Genomic DNA, 18,088 nt, shown 5'->3' with positions numbered 1-18,088 from the left:
TAAACTATAACTCCCGCAGCATTTAAATGGGAAGAGGAGAACTTGGCTCCCCAGGAGGCTCGGAGGAGGAGCTGATGGAAACTCATGCCACCCAGCTAATGCTGGGGGCGGGGGCCGCGCAGCGGGTAGGGAGCCGAGCGCCTGGACCAGCGGCGGTGGAGGGACGGCGCCGATGCGGGGCCTGGCACGGTGGTGTGGTGCCAGGCCAGCTGAGCCGCAGGCGGATCCACCTCCATGGGCTCTTCTGGAGGTGGATCCACCTCCATGGGCTCATCCGGAGGTGGATCCACCTCCATGGGCTCCACGGAGGTGGTCGCAGCGCTGGCCCAGGCGCGATGGAAACGGAATCGCTGCCCCCTCCTCCGCTTGATCTTAAAGGCGGCCCCCCTCCTCCTCTTCGCTTCTGGGAAGCCAAGCTCCCTCTTCCCATTTAAAATTGGGCAAAGTTCGCCCCTCGCTCTCTTTGCTCCTGCCATGGCTGACAGAGCTCACAGAGGCGAGTGCGTTGGCCGGGGCAGCGGTGACCAAGGTGACGGCTGTGATGCGGCGAAGGTTCTAAAATGGCAGCCGCACTGCTGGCAATGGCGTTCCACATAGCATGAGGAGGGGGCTGGAGGACAGGGCACGGGACGGCAGCTAGAAGGCGCTCCCTGTGCCCAGCGGGCAGCCCTTCTCTCCGGCAAGCAAGAGGCCACAGAGGAGCCGGCCCCGAGAAAAGGGCCCTCGGCCTCCTTCATCCTCTCCCTGCTTCCACACGGCAATCTGTTGCGGCTGGCACACGCAGCACACAGCGCCATGTTCAGGGGCCTCCCGAGCCCAGCGCCAACAACAGCAGGCTCCAAAGCGCACCTCACCACGCCTGCCTCCTGGCACACACCAGCTCCGCTTTCCACCTTAGCACCCAGCGCCTCTTCTTGCGCCTCACGGCTGGGGATTCAACCATTCCCTACCATCAATACGGCCAGCTGCATTTTCATTACAATCACTCTGACTCCATTCCACAGCCGCGCACAATGCTGGCACACACACACGGGGCCACCCTGGCTCACCCATGCTTCGCGGGGACCCACACAACAGCATGAGCAAAGCAGGCAGAAACGTGCCGTGCTCCTGACTGATGGCAGTCCGAAAATCTCCCTCTCCCTCCCCCCAGCCCACGAAGGCAGCAGTTCTCCCAAGCAACCAACACAATCACACACAACTGCAGCCCTGGCTCGTCCCGACAACGGACGTCCAGACGAAGCACATCTTCACAAACCTTCTGCCAGCTCCGCACCCTCCGGCCAACACAGCGCCCGGGCGCCTTGCTCCACTGCCCGCCCGGGCTTTGCTGGCGACAACTCGGCCCTACGGGGCCTCCTCCTTCACACGCCCCAAACACCAACACAGCTCCGCACTCGCACGGCCTTCCCTGAGAGGAAGCCGCCCCCCGACCCCGCACCACCCGCCGGCGCCGCACGCATCGCCTCTGCGTGCCGGCAGCACCGCCAGCTCCTCCCCCGAGCGCCCCTCCATGGCCCCGCACCGAGGCCCGACCCCGTTCCCAGCACACAGCCCGCTCCTCCCGGCCCCGCTCACCGGCCCGGCGCCGCCATGCCGCGCTGCCCCGGAAGTGCTCTCCGCCGCCAGGAACCACTTCCTGCCCCGGCCCTACCAACCGCCTGCGGCGTCGCGTTGCTGAGGGCGGCCTGGGGGCGGCCCGGGGCCTGGAGGAGGGGGACGGGCAGCTGGCGGGGTCCGCTGCCGGATTCCCCTCGGGTGGCGCCGGCGGCACGCAACTTGTCTTCTTCTCCTTTTCTGCCTTTTCCCTTTCCCCCCTTTTGCTTTCCTTTGCCTTGCTTTTCTTTGCCTTGCTCCTCTTTTCTCTTCCTTTCCTTTTCTCTTTCTCTCTTCCCCTTCACATTTCCCTTTCTCTTTCCTTTCATTTCTTACTGTCGTCCCCTCCCCTCCCCTCTCCTCCCCTCCACTCCCCTCCGCTCCGTTTCTTTCTGTCCACACTCAGTCTGCACATCTCCAATGGACATGCCTGGAGAAGATCACCTATGCAGGCAATAAATGGCTTGTGCTGTGCTTCACCGCTTTGTGCTCTTCAAAGACACTGATTTGTTTTGCCCAACGCCCTCCCTGCTGCACGCCCTCTCACGGCCCCATGTGCTGCACCCACACCACTGCCCCAGCCCCGCAGCCCTCCTGCCCGCAGCGCAGCCCCACGCACCGGGCTCGGCCCCAGCCCCGAGGAGCTGATGGAGGCGACTCAGCCCCGCTGCATCCACACCCAAACCTCACACGCACTAACCGCTCCTCAATACTCCGTTTCCCTCCTTTGCAGCCAGCTCCTTGGCTGCACGCAGCCCCACAATCCGCTCTTTCCTCTCCAGCAGTGCAGCACGCAGGCAGGCAGGCAGGCAGGCAGCAGAAGGCAGGGCCGTGTAGCACGCTGGACCCAGCGCACCGTGCAGGCTCCTTCGTGGAAGGAGGAAGACGCCGACGCGCCAATCCAAAATGGCAGGCAGACACTCTTGACGTGCGGCTTCTGCTCTCCTCCCCTCCCCTCTCTCGGGCTCCGGCTCAGCAAGGTGCCCTCGCAGCACCCAGACGCTCCACACGCGCCGCTGCCCATGACGCGCTCGAAGCCATTGCAGCTGAAGCAGCTGAAGCAGCACGGCTCGCTGCCCTCCCGGCTCACGCCTGAGCTCTGGGCCCCAGGCGCGCTCACCTGCAGCCCTCCCGCTGCCCTCTCCTCCTGCCCCACTCCCAGCGCTGCTCTTCACACCAGCCCACCCGCACTTGAACTCCTCGCGGCTCAACCGGAGCCTGACGTGCAGGCCACGGCTGCCCGCAGGTGCAGCTGGCCTTCCCAGGGCAAGCAGGAACAGTCCGTGCTACAGAAGGCTGGAAAAGCCACCAGGCAAGCTGGAGAGACACGCTCAAGGGGCTGAGTGCAGGGACACCTTTCTTCCTCGCGCGCTGCTTCCTCTCCTTTCGTTTCTCTCACTCCTCACAGAGCAAGCTGATGCTCACAGGCTTCGCTAGCAGTTACGCTTTGGCTGAAAGGCCACCGCTTGGCAAGACCAGCATGGAAACGCGGGAAAAGCAGCTCCATCTCCAGGGAGGGACGTGAAGCCGGCCGGTTCAGCGCCCTGCCGCTGCCAGCCCAAGCCAGGCATGTCTGGACCAGCTACTGAAAGAGGCAGCACCAGGTGGAAAAGGTTTCTTTCCCTTTTATTTTCAACGAAGGGATTTGGGTTGCCTTTTGTAGATACGTCAACAGACAGTAAAATAGCCTGGACACCGCTCGTGACCAGCGACATGCGCTAAGTTCACCTCATCATCAACATTCTGAAACAGCTATCGAGCTGAAGGACCCTGAAGGAACGCAGCGTCCCCAGCTCTTGCCAGACATGAAATCCCACACAGGCAAAGTCCCATTTGTTGGTCACGCATCAGAAGCCCTGCCAGCTTCCTCAGCTCCTCTCCAATGTCCGTGCAAGGGAAAGCACAGCCACGCCACAAAACCAGGCGTACAGTGCGCTGCCTTTGGAGCACCTCTCAGCAAGCATTCCCGCTGCTCCCTTTGGCCTTCGAGGCTTAGCGCTCAAGCCCTCACCGTTTCTTTTTGCTTTCCTTCTTGGCTTTCTTGCTCAGCTGTGCAGCACTTGCCTTGGGTTTCTTCACCGTCTCCCAAGTCTTAGACTCCAAGCCGTCCGAGTCCTACAGGAATCAATTCACAAACAGTCAGGGAACTTTCTGACAATTGCCTGACAGCTCGCTTTGGGAGCTCAAGTCACCTGACTGGGCAGCTTTGGGCGCCAGTGCTGCACATTGCCTTCCTGGCATCAGGCCACTACAGAAACTCCACCTCTCTCTTGTTCCCAAAAATCCCACGGAAGCTACAGTCTACAGGCCTTGCCTGCAAGGCAGTCCCTGCACAGGGGGACGCCCTGCCTGCCACTCACAGCCCACTGAAGCAGCCGCAGCGGCAGCAGCACGACGAGAAGATGAGCTTGCACCTCCAGGCTCCTTGCGTGCCACCAGGAACAGCACGCACGCCCAAGGAAGGGCACAACAAACTGCCGCACTCTCAGCAATGCCGCGGCGCGCTACCGTAGGCAACGGCTCCAGCTGCTTCCCTCCCAGCCCGTTTCCTCAGCATTTCTATCAACCTCTATCAAGCAGAGCGCTACTTACTGTCTCTGGGCACTTGGGAACTGGCAGCATTATGGCCCACACGCACACACGCTGGAAAACGGCTCCAAAGAAGAGGCCGCAGCGCAGCACGTTCTCCATCAGCGTGGGCTCAGGGATCTCAGGGGCCGAGAAATGCACTTCAGCGGCCATAGCGCAGACAGCCTGCTGCTCTGCTGCTCTCCAGGAGGCTGCTTTCTACAAGGGGGAAACGAGAGCCATCATTCCGTTCGTGCGCTCCGACGGTGCGACTTCCTGCTAGCAAAAACTCCCAGCCTGACTCACAGACGTGCTCTGAAGACAGCCTTGGTCTTCCGACCCAACCACAAGGAGGGACGCCAAACTTGCATTTCAGCAACAGCTGAACAGGCAAGAATCAACTTCATGTTCAACTTTCATCTTTTTTACTGCTCCTACCGAATCCCTGCGCCACCAGCCTCCCGCAGATCATGTAACATGGCAGCATTGCCAGGATCTGTGCAAGAGATGCCACCTTTGAACTGCAAGCAGGTGGTGCCATCAGCCCGCTCCAGCTTCACGCCTTTCCCCTGCTCCACACCAAGCCATGCATTTGCACTGATTTTGAGATGATAAAAAGGACAGCCATTTGAAGGTGTAGGCTGGTTGAATTACTTTCCAAAGCCTCTGAAATCTGAGTGGGTTTCAAAGCTAACATTGGTTCAGCAAGCAGAAATGGCAATTGTGTCAGCACATAATTCTAAGCAGACAGAGCTCAGATGTGAAGTCTTCCTCTGAATTCAAATCATCCTCAGCTTTTTTATCTTTATAACTTTCTTCTGTGGTTTGCATTGCAATATTCCCTACAAGTCTCAGTAGCAAGACCACTTACTGCGCAAACACCATGAGCTTGTGCACTGATACCTTTTCATCCTCAGGTTGTATATTATTATTCATGCAAGAAAAGATGAGTCTAATTACTTCTGGTTGTTGTTTTTTTTCTTTTTCTTTTTTTTTTTTTTTTTTTGTCTTTTTTCTTTTTTTTGTTTCCTTCTTTTTCTTTTTTTTTCCCTTCCAATCCTTACCGGAAACAAAGCCTTCCTCACTCCCACTCTGTAAACCACTTTACTTTTTCGATATCAGTAACACATCTTACTCAAACCCTTTTTTTTTCAGCAGAAGCTTTCAAATCAGTGTTTGGAACACAGGGTCCTCAGGAGAGGCATCAGCAGCCGAGGGACCTCAGTGCACCTGAGCACCACGAACCAGGGACAAGGGTAGAATTAACGCCAGCTCCCCTTGTTTCTTGACTTTAGTTGTACTGTCCTGTCCTGTGTAACCTTCCAGACAAGGCTCCTTTCCAAATGAAATGAAAGTGGTAGACCGAAGATGCAGTCACTGCTGGCATCTGAGCTCTGTTTGCCAGTGAGGAAGCGGAAGGAGCTGGTATTTAGAGCTAGAAGTTGAGGAGCCAGTAACTCTCAGCTGACTGTAACATACTGACATCTGGCTGAAAGGCTCGGCAGTTCACTTGGGCAGTGCTGAAATGCTCCTGCTGCTCTTGGAGGAGATAAACAGAGGCAGACAGGTGCCGGCTCTATAAATGGTTTGCACCCACAGTGCACATCATGCCTCTGACAGATAGGATCCTGCAGGCTGATGCCATTTGTTCCATTGTAGTCTGGGTGATGTGGTAATGTTTGAAGATTAAGTAGGCTTTTCAAGCAGGCTTTTAACTCTCTGAGACAGTCTTTTCTAATAGCACATTCTTGTACATTTTGAATTAGGGAATTATTTTCGCTATTTTTAATCTGATCCCCTGCTTCAGACTCATTTTCATAGTCTAAACTGTGATCTCTTCCAGAAGGACCTTTTTCAGGAGATAATTTTGATAATTGTTTGTATTGAGGTTCCTACCAATTTGAATTCCTCAAGGGAAAATTCTGCCCAGGAAATCTATTACTGTTCAAAGGGTCAGCTTTGGAGGCTCTGAAGATCCACATCTCAACATTTTATCCTTTCAAGATGGAGAAGCCAAGACTTGCATAATTTTCTAACGGCAAGTCTTCCAATTTGGGGTTCTCCATTTCTTCCTTAGAAGTAATTATAAGTCTGATCAAACCTGGTCTTTTTCATCTCATTTTGTTTGCTTTCTTGCCACGGAAATTATTGCATTTTTGTAAAGAAGTTTGGAACAAAAAGTTCTGTGTTTTCATGAATAATGGACAATGTATTAAATGACTGATGGTAACTTAATTATAGTGTGCCTTTGGTCTACCATGTGGGATAAGACATTTGAACTAAAATGTGTACCATGCTACCCGTAAGGTGGCAAAGTTAGACCAAAAATATAACTCAGTCTTCTCAGTCCAGGGCATCTAATGTAACGTTAGGGCACTTGTGGCAAACTAGTCACCACCACGCTTCTTGAGTGAAAGAAAACCATAGGAAACACTTGGTTTTGTTCTAAAAGGAACGGGGAGACAGCAGCCACTGCTTGTGACATTTTGGAGAAGTGCAGAAACGCTTTTGACAGTGAAGAACTGGGGATGATTTTCTTTCTTGTCATTTGATGGGTTACTTCTTACTGTCCTTATGTTCGGCCTCCCAAGGTGAGTTAGGACCACTTTGCACGCTGCTCAGCTTATCTGGAGCTGTGTGCTACGCACCTGGAACAGATGGGAGATTTTTTAAAGCGTGGCATGCAGTCTGGAGGAGGTAAAGCGAAGAGGAAATCAATATCTGGGAAATTGCTGCAGGATCCTAACATTGTGTCCTTCATCAGCAAAGGACCAGCAGTGAAATACAGCTACCTGTCCTGTGCTTCACCCGGGATGGTCACATCTACACAGACATGACTCCAAAATCCAGCAAAAGATACCCGTGGTGGCCTGTACTTGGCCATAGACTGTTGCTTTGTACCAATGTAGGGCTAGGACAAAAGGCAGCTATTCATTGTGGGAGGCAACAAGACAGGAAATCTTGGGGACAGACCAGCTGCTCTGTTTATACTTTGGGAACTCCTAAGCTGTTTCTACCCAATGGAGCCTGGAGGGCTTTTAGAAAATTCTGCTGCCTCCCACAGTTGACCTGGTCACAAAGAGCTTTTTGTTGCGAGGCCTTTTTGGGTCCAGCTGTGCACGACAGAAGCCCAGTCCAGGCAGAACAGGGAAGCGCCTACCACCACAGAGATTTTTACATGGCCTTCTTTGACAGCAGCTCACTTAAGATACAAATGCAGATTATAGCTCTCATAACCCAAGGTGGGCAGCAGGCAGCTATAAATGAGTCAATTATCGACTGATTCCCTTTGAACTGAGAGATATTGCCCTGTATCTTACAGCAGCTCTGTGTAAGGCAGTGGGCCAGGCAGATCGAGAATTAGCTCAGAGACAATCTATAGGATAATATCTTGGAGCAGCATCAGCTCTCAACTGGTTTAACGGCGTGGGCTGATTCATCTGTGCAGCCGGTGTGGCACCAAGACAGTGGAAGAAAAATAAGCCACGCTGAAAAATTGGAGCACCTGGCCTCACACATGAGAGAATGTGAGCAGATTGTTTCAAAAATACAGACAAAAATCCTTTTCCAGTTGCAGAAACAGGGCGCAGGAGTGTGCATCAGTACAGCAGTTTTGGAAAACCCTGCTCTGTGCTATCCAAGAATACCTTTCTCCAGTGTCCAGAGTAAGGATGATGCACATCTGTCTGCCTGGTCTTACAGCAGATCCTCTCCCCCTGGGCAGGCTGATGCCACTTCTCACAGCTGTAAGGGAAGCAGCAGCTCTCACTTCTCTTCGTGGAGCTGTTTTGCTTTTGAATGATCTCGGAAGTCCTCTGGTCAGCTGCTTACTTGAGGGCCAACTCCAGCTCCTGCTTTGCTCCTTTCAACCCTTCTTGATCTCTTAGGGAAGTTGCCTGGCACTGATTTACACCAAAGGGAATGTGAGCCCTCAGAGCATGTCAAAACTGGAGGTTACAGTCTAGGTACAGAGTGGCTGTTGTTTAATCCTTTGTAGATTTGGCATGCTGAGCTCGCTCATACCTCTCTGTCCACTGCTTATCAAGACCTTCCAGTCACAGCTCCACTAAGAAGCAAGCCACAGTGACAATGCCGATTGCTTTGCAAGAAGCAAAGGGGAAGTGGAGTTGGACCAACACTGACCACTTGAATCTCCTGCACATTCCAGCTGCATTGCTCTTCCCTGCACTTGGCCTCTGCCAGCAGCAGCTGTGCTGAGTGCAAGGTGATGGCGTCCTGCAGTAGGCAGAGATGAGTCACTCACTGCTGACACTTCCACCCAGCACCAAGGCGAGCAAGTCCCAAGATGGGAAGATCTGGGTTTCTATCAGTTCTGTGCATTGTAAAGTCAGCACTGAAAACAGGCAGAAGTCATGCTTTTCACCTCCTTTGAATGGCCCCAGCCTTCCCAGTGCCCCAGGTATGTGCCCTTTTTAAGGGGGGCTTTCACTCCTTGCTCCAGCAGTGACAGCAGCTGCCAGCATGCAGCCCTCCAGGGAAGACATCTGCCTTTTGGCAGAGCACACAAGCAGAGCAGGGCTTCCCAGCTGCCGTGAGCCCGATGTGAAGCTGCTGTGTTTGTGAGGGACTGAAGCATGAACTGCCCCGCTGGTGCTAGCAGATGTGAGTGACAAAGGAGAAGGAGGAAAACGCTCATAATCAAAGAAAAAGAAAATAGCAAAGAGAACCCCCCCCCCCCCCCCCCCCCCCCAAGTAGGCAGCGTGAGGAACTATTAATGGTTAACTCTCTTTTATTGTTGGGTAGGAGGAAGAAATGCAATTGCAAAGGGAAAGATAAGTTTACTTTACAAAGCAAATTTGTCAATTACTCTGCCTGATTATCATTGTTGTTATTTGCTTTTCCCTCTCTGAATGATAAAGACATGCAAACAGCCCTAAGCCATAGTCATACCCCTTCCCCACAACCTCCCTGAACACACGCAAAAAAGAGGATGCTAAACACAGCCTTTGAAACCCATGGGGATAATTGATGCTGTGACGCGCAGAAGCCCACGGGACTCCAGAGGAGCACAGGTATAAGAGGAGGAGCGCACCTCCCCGGCAGGCAGAGGACAGCTGGGGGCAGATCTCAGTGCGCTCCCTGCTCACCGGGGGCCTGGGGTTGGTGCAGGGGACGGCTCCGCAGCGCGCACAGACAGAGGAGAAGTCGTTCCCCTGTTGCAGACACATCGGAGCAGGAGCTGATCCAGGAAGGGCTCGTTTTGAGGGAACGGTAAGTACGGGTCTCTGCATGTGGGTTCAGCAAGATAATTCCTATTTGGAAATCAGAGGCAATTAAACTACACTGAATTGCAATCTAAGCTCGCACTGGTAATTAGCTTTGCTGGATGTAACACCCTTTGTATCATATAGGATTCTGTTGTTTGAAGTTAGAGAAGGAAACAGTAACTGAACTATTGGATAAGGACAAAGCAGTACGGTAATAATACAGGGGAGCCTTGTAAAACTGCCAAGCAGTTACTAAACGAAGCAGAGATTCCTTCTTTTGCTACATCCGTGCAAATTCCTTTCGAAAAATGGATACCATTCTACTCACCAATCAGCAAAGCTGTGTTTGTGCCCAAATGAAGTGTGAGCAGGAATGCAACAGCGTGTTCCAGTAACACGGAGCCAGCTGTGAGGCAGTGAGCCCCTTCAAATGAAATATGGTGCTAGAAAAGCAGAAATCCTGGTGTAAAAGTCTGAACTTCACAAACCAGCAGGCGCAATAGAAGCTCCGTTTCATCTCTGCAGTGGTATTTTTGAGACCGATCAGGTAAGATTTTGGGAGTCATAGTCATCAATCTCTCCCAACATCATTCTCACAAACGCCGCTGTGTTAACACTGCACAGGATGGAACGGAGCTACTGTGCTTTATCTGTTGGAATGGTGCTAAAAGCTCTTCATCTTAAAGCGGAATTTATTAATCATTTTTATCCACATGCTGCCAGAGCAGAAAAGAAAGGCAAAATTCTCACCTCGGGAGAATGTGAAGGTGTTACAGCTTTGCAGAGCTGTCATCTGCCCATGTGCAGGGTGATGCTTAAATCCTCTTTTCTGAAACAGCAGGCACTTGTGAGGAGAGGCTGAAAGGCTTTAGGCTCCTTCCCAGAGGAGGCAGACATACCCAAAAAAGCTGAAGGGATGAGAGGCTGATGGCAGCAAGGGGAGAAAAGGCAAAGCAAGATGGGAAGAAAGGTGAAACAAAACAAAATAATCACATGAAAAGCAGAGAAAGAAGAAAGAATCTCAAAGGGACAAAAAGTGGCTCTGGGGGAAAATCCAGCACAGGCAGTCAAGGCTGCATCCTAGGAAGAAAAAAAGGGAAGTGGACAACATGGTGTGAGACTTTCTTCTCATTTACATCGATATTTCACTTCTCAGCTCACATAGTGGCTTTTCTTGGAACTGAATACATCTCCTGGTTGGCATGTCCTTTAGATGCTGGTGCCATGGTCTCCTGGTACCCTCCAACACATATAGAGTAATCAGTAATTCTGATTTGGAATTTGAGCTATTTAAGGGAGAGAGGCACTAGAGGGACATGCTTTTCCAAGCTCAAGTGAAAGATAGAAAACTAATGGAAATCCAGAGCAAGAGTCCTGTGTTTCTCAGTCACCTCTTACGCTGCTTCTGGGCATTCCTTGGCCATCCAAGGGGTGAAGCCCTCCTTTAGAGCAGGTTTGGAGGAAGGGTGCCCTCCTGCACCCAGCTCTGCTCAAATCGGGGCTGTTGGCACTACTGAACAGGGTCCAGAACGAGGAAGGGTTGCACTAAGGAACCCCAATTCATAGTGCACCTCTGTGCCGACTGGCTGCCACTCAGCACACCCCCCCTCCTCCTGTTACTCTCTCAGCAGCATGCTCCCTTGCACACACACACAGCACACCAGTGCGTAGAGAAACTTCCCCATGCTGTCCAGTGTGCACTCAGCTGAATGTGGGCAGCTGTATCTGTGCAATGAATCAGTGCTCACTGCTGACATTTTCCATCAGAGCTGCTTCCTGCCACCATCATCCAGAAAATCCACTGCTTGGAAGGTTCACTGGGGAAATTAGAAACCCAATTAGATCCTTTCCACTTGGAAACTGCTTTTGTTGCAAGTATTGTTAAACATTTGGAAGTTTCTTTTCTTCCCCCCTAAAAACATGAGCTTTTCTCTTTTATGGAGATCAAACATCTTTCTGCCCTTTTCTTGTGTAAAATAACACAGCTGAACAAGGAAACTTCATGTTTTAAAGATCTCCATCCACATTCTGCTTTCTTAAAGAATCTTCTTTGAGCTAAAGATCAATTGCTTTTGATCAAAACCGAGGAATGATGTTAACAGAAATATTCTCCCACCATCTCTTGCTTCCAGTAACAAAAGCATTGAGTTCACCTGCTGGTGCTGTGCAACCTTGGGCGATTCTTTGCTTTGAGCCGCCCGTCGGGGATGCTGGACACACAGCCAGCCTCAGGATGCAAAACACTGCAGTGTTTGTGTGCAGCACACACTGGTGGTGCAGTCCATCCTGCTTTCACCTAAGTGCTGAGAGCTGCACAGGTGTCTCATATTGGTGGAGAGGGGGCTCCTCTGGGCATAGCTGGGCAGGAGGGGTCACAGGGAGCACGATAGAGGTTGTTGTCCAGTGATGCGGGCTGGTGGGGAGGCTGCTCTGGGCAACTTGTGCCACTGAGTCACTGCTCCACGTTCCAGGTGACTCCAAAGGGTGGAAGATGCTGGATAAGGCCACCCTGTTCCTGTTCCTGCATTTAGTTGCGAGCTCCATCTCCTTTCCTCTCTACCCAGCTCTCAGGTAAGATGCTGAACGTTTCACCCATACTGTAACTCTCCGCCTCACCTCTGACCTTGTGCAAAATAAGCACATGTCAAATGAAGCTTGCCAGACCTTCTGAAAGCCACTGCTGAAAACGTCTTTACTCTGGCTTAATTTTTTGGGAATGCTGCTAGTTTATGGGTAGATTCCCAAGAACTGACACAATGTCAGACACTTAATGTGGAATATTTCAGCCCAGCAATTGGTTTTGGCATTGAATGCTCTGTCCTATAAAGGGAAATCTAGCCATCTCCAGAGCAGCCAGCGCCACCAGCTCCATCACCGACTGAAATTTGTGCCTGAAAGCTACCTGCACTGAAATCAGAACTGCAGATTCAGTATGGGAACTCAACAGCTGCTAATTAATATTAATATTTCAAGTATTTCCTTACCAACTGTGAAAAGTTAATATTACTTCCTACCATTACAAATTGATGGATGTACAAAACTGGGCATAGGGCTCTGTAATGTAGATTTGTAATTGTCTCATAGAAAATGCTTTATATTTGTGCTAAAGCCGTGGCACGACAATGCCATAATTGCTGGAGTTTTGCTTGACATTGCTGGCAGCTCAGAAAACGTATTCTGGGAAGCTTTACCAATTGCCTTTTCACTGCCTCAGGGCAGTTTCTGACTGGAGAGAGCGATGTACAAAATCGATGTTACTGAAAAGGTAGGGTAAGAAAAAGGAGAAAGAAAGAAAAAGCAGAATGCAGAGTAATGCTCAAGATGACCAACCCCTGACTGGTATTTGAGCACATTTCACAGCATGCTTTGGGATTTTTTTTTGAAGGTACAGCCCAGGACCTGTTACTGGCAAGTCTGTGAACTTCCATCTCCTGGACCACAGCCTGCTGCAGAGCCATAGTCCCTCAGCAGAGGAACAGGATGAGGAGGGTTTGTTAACAGACCCCACTGAGAAAAGGTTTGTACCTCACCTCTCAGCCCTGCTGCAGCACTTCTGCAGGGAGCACTGTCTTTCAGCAAGCTCTGGAAACCCACAGCATGGCTATTAGAGCTTCTCCTTTCCTCTCCTACCAAGAGACAAGGGATGGTTGGTTGTCTTAAAACCAATTCATCCTTGCAGCACTGAAGGCCATGCATATGGTTTATGCTTCTCTAACCTGTGGATTTTCTGTAGCTTGTGTCCAGGCACAGGCTGGAGAACTGCCCAAGGCTCACCCTGTGTCTGGGACAGGGGTGTCCCACAAAACCACAGTGCTGCTGTAGAGCACAGGAACTTCCCACTCCCAGCTCAGCCCTTTCCCAGTCTGGTTCTTCCTCTTCCCGTTGTTCCTTGACGTCACCTTTGCTTTGCTGGCACTTCTTAGTTGTGTACAAATATCGATCAAAAGATTTATTTTGCTTTGCTGGATGCCACCCTGTCAGAGCCAAACTCTCCCACGTCGTTTTACCCTCCACCACTAACTCAGTTCAGTATTCAGTACATTCACCTGGCACTGAGCTCAGCAGTTACATCTGGTCTGTTAAGACATGTGAAGCACCCACTCTGCAGCAGAAGGCTGACCCTGGGCTCGCTGAGCACACCTCTTCCTGTCTTCCCCCCCAGGATGCAGCGCCATGCTGATGCCATATTCACTGACAACTACCGCAAATTCCTGGGGCAGATTTCTGCCCGCAAATTCTTACAGACCATCATTGGCAAGCGACTCAGGTAAGGCATGAGGGGTCTGATGTCCTTGGGACAATGCTTTGCTGACTACATTTTGTGCACGTAGCAGAAATAGCTGCCTTCTGCTGCAACAGAAGCAATCTTTGCTGCTGCGCTGCACCCAAAGGACGTTCTGTATCCCCACTTCTAAGATGCCTCTAATCACAGCGATTATCAAGCGGCCCAATTAATCCTTCCCTCCAAGCCTATCAGTGTCACATCAGCTGAGAGCTCTACCGCACGAGCAACAAGCAGCAGCCTCTGCAGATTAACAGCTGCAACCATCATTCACTGGAAGGAAACACCCATTGTTATGCTGTTGTTCCAGGCCTGTTTGAACATAGAAAACCACCATTCTATCAGCACTAGGGTAGCTTTGCTTAGATAGATAAGCCCAGCTAGGCAGGTGCAAGCCAGCTCTGGGCAAATGCAGCTGTGCTCTCTCAGGGAGAACAGAACAGCCCCAGGCCCAGCAGGCTCTCTGCCATGCTGCTCAGCCAGAGCCATCGGAGCAAAGGACTGAAAGCACCTCACACAGATCTGTTTCTCATCTTCACATGACAGAAACAGCGAGAGCAGTCCAGGAGAAGGGCTGCACGAGCTCCTGACAAGGCGCCAGTCAGACAGCATCCTGATGGACAGCCGTTACCACCAGCAGATGGTACTGAGGGACTTCTTGGGAGCCATGCTGCAGCATCAAAGGTAGGCGGGAGCCACCTTGTTATCTGCTTGCTGCAGGAATGAGACAAGACCCTTTTTGCTGTCTGGCAAACATGAAGCAGTAGTGAAGCTACTGGACCAGGTGCCATCTTTCAGATACACCCAGGGAAAGAATAAAGCTCCTACCTGTATGCACAAGCTCACTCCTGGGCAGGTGGGGTGCAGGTAAGGCACAGTTCTGGCCAGCCTGCAGCACTAGCACCTCCCTGTGCTGCCTCTCACATCTAAAGCTCGGCAGCACCTCCCCACGCTGCCTCCTCACATCCAGAGTTCAGCCAAATAGCAGTGGGGGAAAAAAAATCATCTTGATCCCAGTTAAGGCATCATTCATCCTACTCTGTTCTTTCACAGGCCTCAGGATGTGACCAACAGTCGGTTAGAGGGGTTTCCCAGCACCCTGGCTAAGTTCATGTAAATATTTTTCCCTTTTTCGTCTCCCCATGCTCTGGTGAGTACCATCCCCTGTGCAATTCTGTAAGCACAGCACCCAGCACATGGCTGGAAGGTTCTGCCTTGGCAAAGTCAGCTGCCGCTGCTGTTCACAAAGGACAGAGCATCTGTTGCAATTTCAGGGGAAAAAACTCCCAATGAGTTTTGTTAAATATCGAAAGACCCATTAGACTGAACAGATACCATCAGTGCTGTGAAGACCCAGGCACATGTTTCCCCAGGATGCCAGCTGGTTTGACTGCTCCAGCGCTCACCCACAGGCACAGCCCTTACTGCAGATCTACCAGCAAGCCCAGCAGAACTCCAGTGCCCACTGGTGCAGCTGGGAACAGACTCACAGCAGCCATAAGCAACCTCATAAAGCTGAGGCATTGAGTATCAAGGCCATGGCAGAAGCAAACAAAATTCTCCCAGGGAGCAGAACCTACCTTTAGATGTCCAGAACATTTCAGGTTTTCCCTCTCAGTGCACTGAATGGGAAATGAAGCCTCACAATGTTCTGTACTCCCCAGTCCTAAAATTAATCATCTGAAACTAGAAATATGCTCTAAACCTTGACAGCCCTGTGGGACTGAGTCTCCCCAGATAGGCCATTGCTGCTATCATCTTCATTCACACAAATGTGTTTTCCATTATGCAGCAACCCCATCTTATTCCTCTATCTCAAAAATTAAGCCTGCCTACCCATAGTCAGCATGTTATGAAGCAGTGTGAAGAGACCAGTGCGAATATTACACAGAGAGGGGCTGTGGGTAGCAGGGAAAGACCAGAATGGTACAAAAGAAATGATGCCTATGGATACAGCTGGAAAGTGTGACATTTTGGCATCTTGCTTGCTTACCATGTCGGTGTTGGTGGTTCTTCCCATAAGTAAGATGAGCCAAAAAAATACTCAAAAAAGGGGGGAAAAAAATCTGCACGTGCTCACCAGTAGCTTTTTCTTAATTCTCTTTACCTCCTGTTTCTGTCCAGAATGATTCAGAGCTCGTGGATCTAACTGTACAGTAAACCATTCACAGCAATGAAGACATTCCTGGAGGTGACCAGCTGGAGACTGATGTATACGCTCCTCAAATCTGCTGAAAGGAATGCAGTTCTGATGCACTACTTCATTTACTTCAGTCTTTACTATTTAATTCCCCTCTCTAAACACTGGTTTGTGTAGTGAATCAGAAAAAAAAAACCACCAAAGCTCTGTGGTTTAACCTCAGGCTGCTAGAATAACCAGGCACTTGTAATCCTGGAGACATTAATTACTAACTAAAGCTTTCAGATCATGAAGAGCAGCAAAACTTCTGCCAAATCATCACTCTGTTTGAGGGCCCAATTAATGTACATGAGGCCACCAAAAAGCACCTTTGGGCGATTCAGGGAACTGATTACAGCCTCCTCTAAACAGATGCTGATGGCACAACCACCCACAGTTCAGCACAGGGTGAGGTCAGACATGAATCCACACGTTTGCCACTCATCACAAGCACTGCTGTGGGCCGTTGGCTCCTGGATAGAGCCCTGGCAGCAAAATTGAATATACAAAGCTTATTATAAGCAGTCACTGATCAAACTCAAGGTGTTTAAACCAAAGTACAGCTTTACTCTGCAAGAGTTAAGAGATCTCTGTGCATCAGATTGGGCTGACACTGTTTTAATTCCATGTGCCATGCAGTGGCTCTGAACTCCCCCGTGGCCATAGGGTTAAGCAGTGAATGTTTGCACTATCACTTACAAGTTATCTCTCACACAGCGACTTCCTTCCCTGTCACCTGAATTCTTCTACTGTTTGTGTAATATTTACGTCTTCTGCAATGTAAATAATGTCAGGATGGGGTCTGCACTCCCATCATTAGCAGGGAATAAAAGTTGTTCTAAATAAACCTGTTCAACAGCAGGTCAAGATGACTCTTTGTCTGTTGAGACACTGACTTTTTGACTGTGGGCACACAGTGGAAGACAGCACTCAAGGAGGGCTGGCAGGAGCACAGAATACAGCTCAGAGCTGTGCTCGCAAAGTACCAGTGCCAACCACTCAGGACCAGGCTGGAAATACACCTGCACACAAACACACTGGGGCCTCTTAAAGTATCCTCCTTGCACCAGAGCAATTCCTTGCTCATCTGCAGTATACATATCATCTCCTTGTCCCTGAAGTGACCACGTTCTACTATAGTAGGCTCCACCACACGTGGAAATGAGCTCCTACTTGCACCAAACCCCTACAGATCACATTCTCTCTGTTCAGATTCCAATTCCAGCACTACAAAAAAAGTACCAGCTGCCCAGCAGGTTGGAAAGGAACAAGGGGATGTTGTACATGAGTGAAGCTGTGACAGCAGTAAGTGCTCTAATGGGTCATCTGTAACCCTTACAGAGACAGGGAACTGTCACGGCAAGACAGACATCCTTCTGCTTCACAGTGCAGCTGGAGAATGACCTGCAACAGAATGAACCATCTGAAGTCCCAGTTCAAAGAGTGCTTGTAATGGCCTCAGGCATGTTGGCTGGCTGGTGTGTTGGGGGTTGGACTCGATGATCTCTGGAGGTCCCTTCCAACCCCTACGATTCTGTGATTCTGTGACAGAACACTCCAAGGAAAGGAATGTGCAAAAAAAAAAAAAAAAAAGACAAAAAACCCCATCCAAAACAGCAGATTCCTATAGCTGAAAATAAACAAGGTGACAAAAAAAAATTGCAAGTGTCATAAAAAAAGGCTCATTTGAACGTTCAAGTTGCTGTCAAAGCGAGGAAACAAACGCTCAAACTCTGGCAGATTAAATGTTTGAAACAAAACAAAGTGTCTGATGAATAAAAGGCCAGAAGAATAAATGCATCCTTTCCTAACAAAAAAGTAGAAAAAAACCCAATAGCAACAAGCAGAGTTTAGGAAATGCATCACAGCAGAACCACACGGTTGTCTTTTTGCATTGGTTCTCCTTTGGGAACGTGCCAGAGATCTTTGGAGAGTCCAGAACTGGGATCTCTGTCCTGCCGGGAGCAGCAGCAGAAAAACAAGGTTTGACACAAAGCTGATAGGCGTGTAGTAAAACAAAATCAAACACGAGGCTCCAAGGAACTCAACAGAAAAGGAATCCCAGAGGATATTACCACAAATAGTAGCTTAACTATTTCTTGGTTACAATCCCATTACTCCCAGAAGGCTTGAATCCAGCATGAGATCAGGCTTTTGAAGGAGTGCAGGAGAGTTCATCAAACCCGCACTATCTTCAGCGTCAAGTTCACCATGAACAAAGGTATGAGTTCAGC

At 50.4% G+C, this 18,088-nt stretch overlaps 2 protein-coding genes and 1 long non-coding RNA gene across 11 annotated transcripts in view; 1 reads left to right on the top strand and 2 right to left on the bottom strand.

The window, feature by feature from the left end:
- The window catches only part of LOC128081184 (dynein light chain roadblock-type 1-like), a 33,318-nt gene extending 28,856 nt beyond the window's left edge, over positions 1–4,462 (bottom strand). Inside the window, exons 1-2 of one of the 6 annotated variants that reach the window (XM_052684195.1) lie at positions 4,189–4,462; positions 3,206–3,711 (exon numbers count right to left, since the gene is read on the bottom strand). In XM_052684195.1, coding sequence (XP_052540155.1) covers positions 3,604–3,711; positions 4,189–4,338 — 258 coding nt within the window. In that variant the 5' untranslated portion in view covers positions 4,339–4,462 and the 3' untranslated portion in view covers positions 3,206–3,603. Of the gene's footprint in view, positions 1–3,205; positions 3,712–4,188 lie in introns of those variants that run through there. The other 5 variants (XM_052684186.1, XM_052684189.1, XM_052684187.1 and 2 more) reach the window with 5 other exon arrangements.
- Positions 4,463–6,719: 2,257 nt separating this feature from the next.
- LOC128081182 (uncharacterized) lies at positions 6,720–15,866 on the bottom strand. 3 transcript variants are annotated; one of them, XR_008207024.1, is made up of 4 exons: positions 15,783–15,863; positions 10,144–13,019; positions 9,722–9,836; positions 6,720–6,812 (listed from the first exon to the last, which is right to left on the bottom strand). It is a non-coding gene; the product is annotated as an uncharacterized LOC128081182 (long non-coding RNA). The 3 variants fall into 3 exon arrangements; XR_008207025.1 differs by lacking the exon at positions 6,720–6,812 and adding an exon at positions 9,360–9,438; XR_008207026.1 differs by lacking the exon at positions 6,720–6,812 and having other exon boundaries at positions 9,727–9,836; positions 10,144–10,473; positions 15,783–15,866.
- On the top strand, positions 11,872–16,721 carry GHRH (growth hormone releasing hormone). 2 transcript variants are annotated; one of them, XM_052684184.1, is made up of 6 exons: positions 11,872–11,964; positions 12,779–12,910; positions 13,556–13,660; positions 14,222–14,359; positions 14,729–14,788; positions 15,800–16,721. In XM_052684184.1, exons 1-6 carry the CDS (start codon positions 11,885–11,887, stop codon positions 15,822–15,824), a joined length of 540 nt encoding a protein of 179 aa, XP_052540144.1. In that variant the 5' UTR covers positions 11,872–11,884; the 3' UTR covers positions 15,825–16,721. The 2 variants fall into 2 exon arrangements, with proteins under 2 accessions (XP_052540144.1, XP_052540145.1); XM_052684185.1 differs by having other exon boundaries at positions 14,729–14,825.
- Positions 16,722–18,088: the final 1,367 nt, after the last annotated feature.

This window comes from Tympanuchus pallidicinctus, unplaced genomic scaffold (assembly GCF_026119805.1).
Source record: "Tympanuchus pallidicinctus isolate F22 unplaced genomic scaffold, pur_lepc_1.0 scaffold20, whole genome shotgun sequence".
Lineage (NCBI taxonomy): Eukaryota > Metazoa > Chordata > Aves > Galliformes > Phasianidae > Tympanuchus > Tympanuchus pallidicinctus.
The sequence above is the reverse complement of the archived record's forward strand: the minus strand, read 5'-3'. Positions and strand labels throughout refer to the sequence as shown.

Bases quoted from the DNA above. Each gene is read 5' to 3' on its own strand.
- GHRH (XM_052684184.1), top strand. From the start codon at position 11,885: ATGCTGGATAAGGCCACCCTGTTCCTGTTCCTGCATTTAGTTGCGAGC. The intron at 11,965-12,778 runs GTAAGATGCTGA...TTTTTTTTGAAG, and splicing joins CCTCTCTACCCAGCTCTCAG to GTACAGCCCAGGACCTGTTA. The intron at 14,789-15,799 runs GTAAATATTTTT...GTTTCTGTCCAG, and splicing joins AGCACCCTGGCTAAGTTCAT to AATGATTCAGAGCTCGTGGA.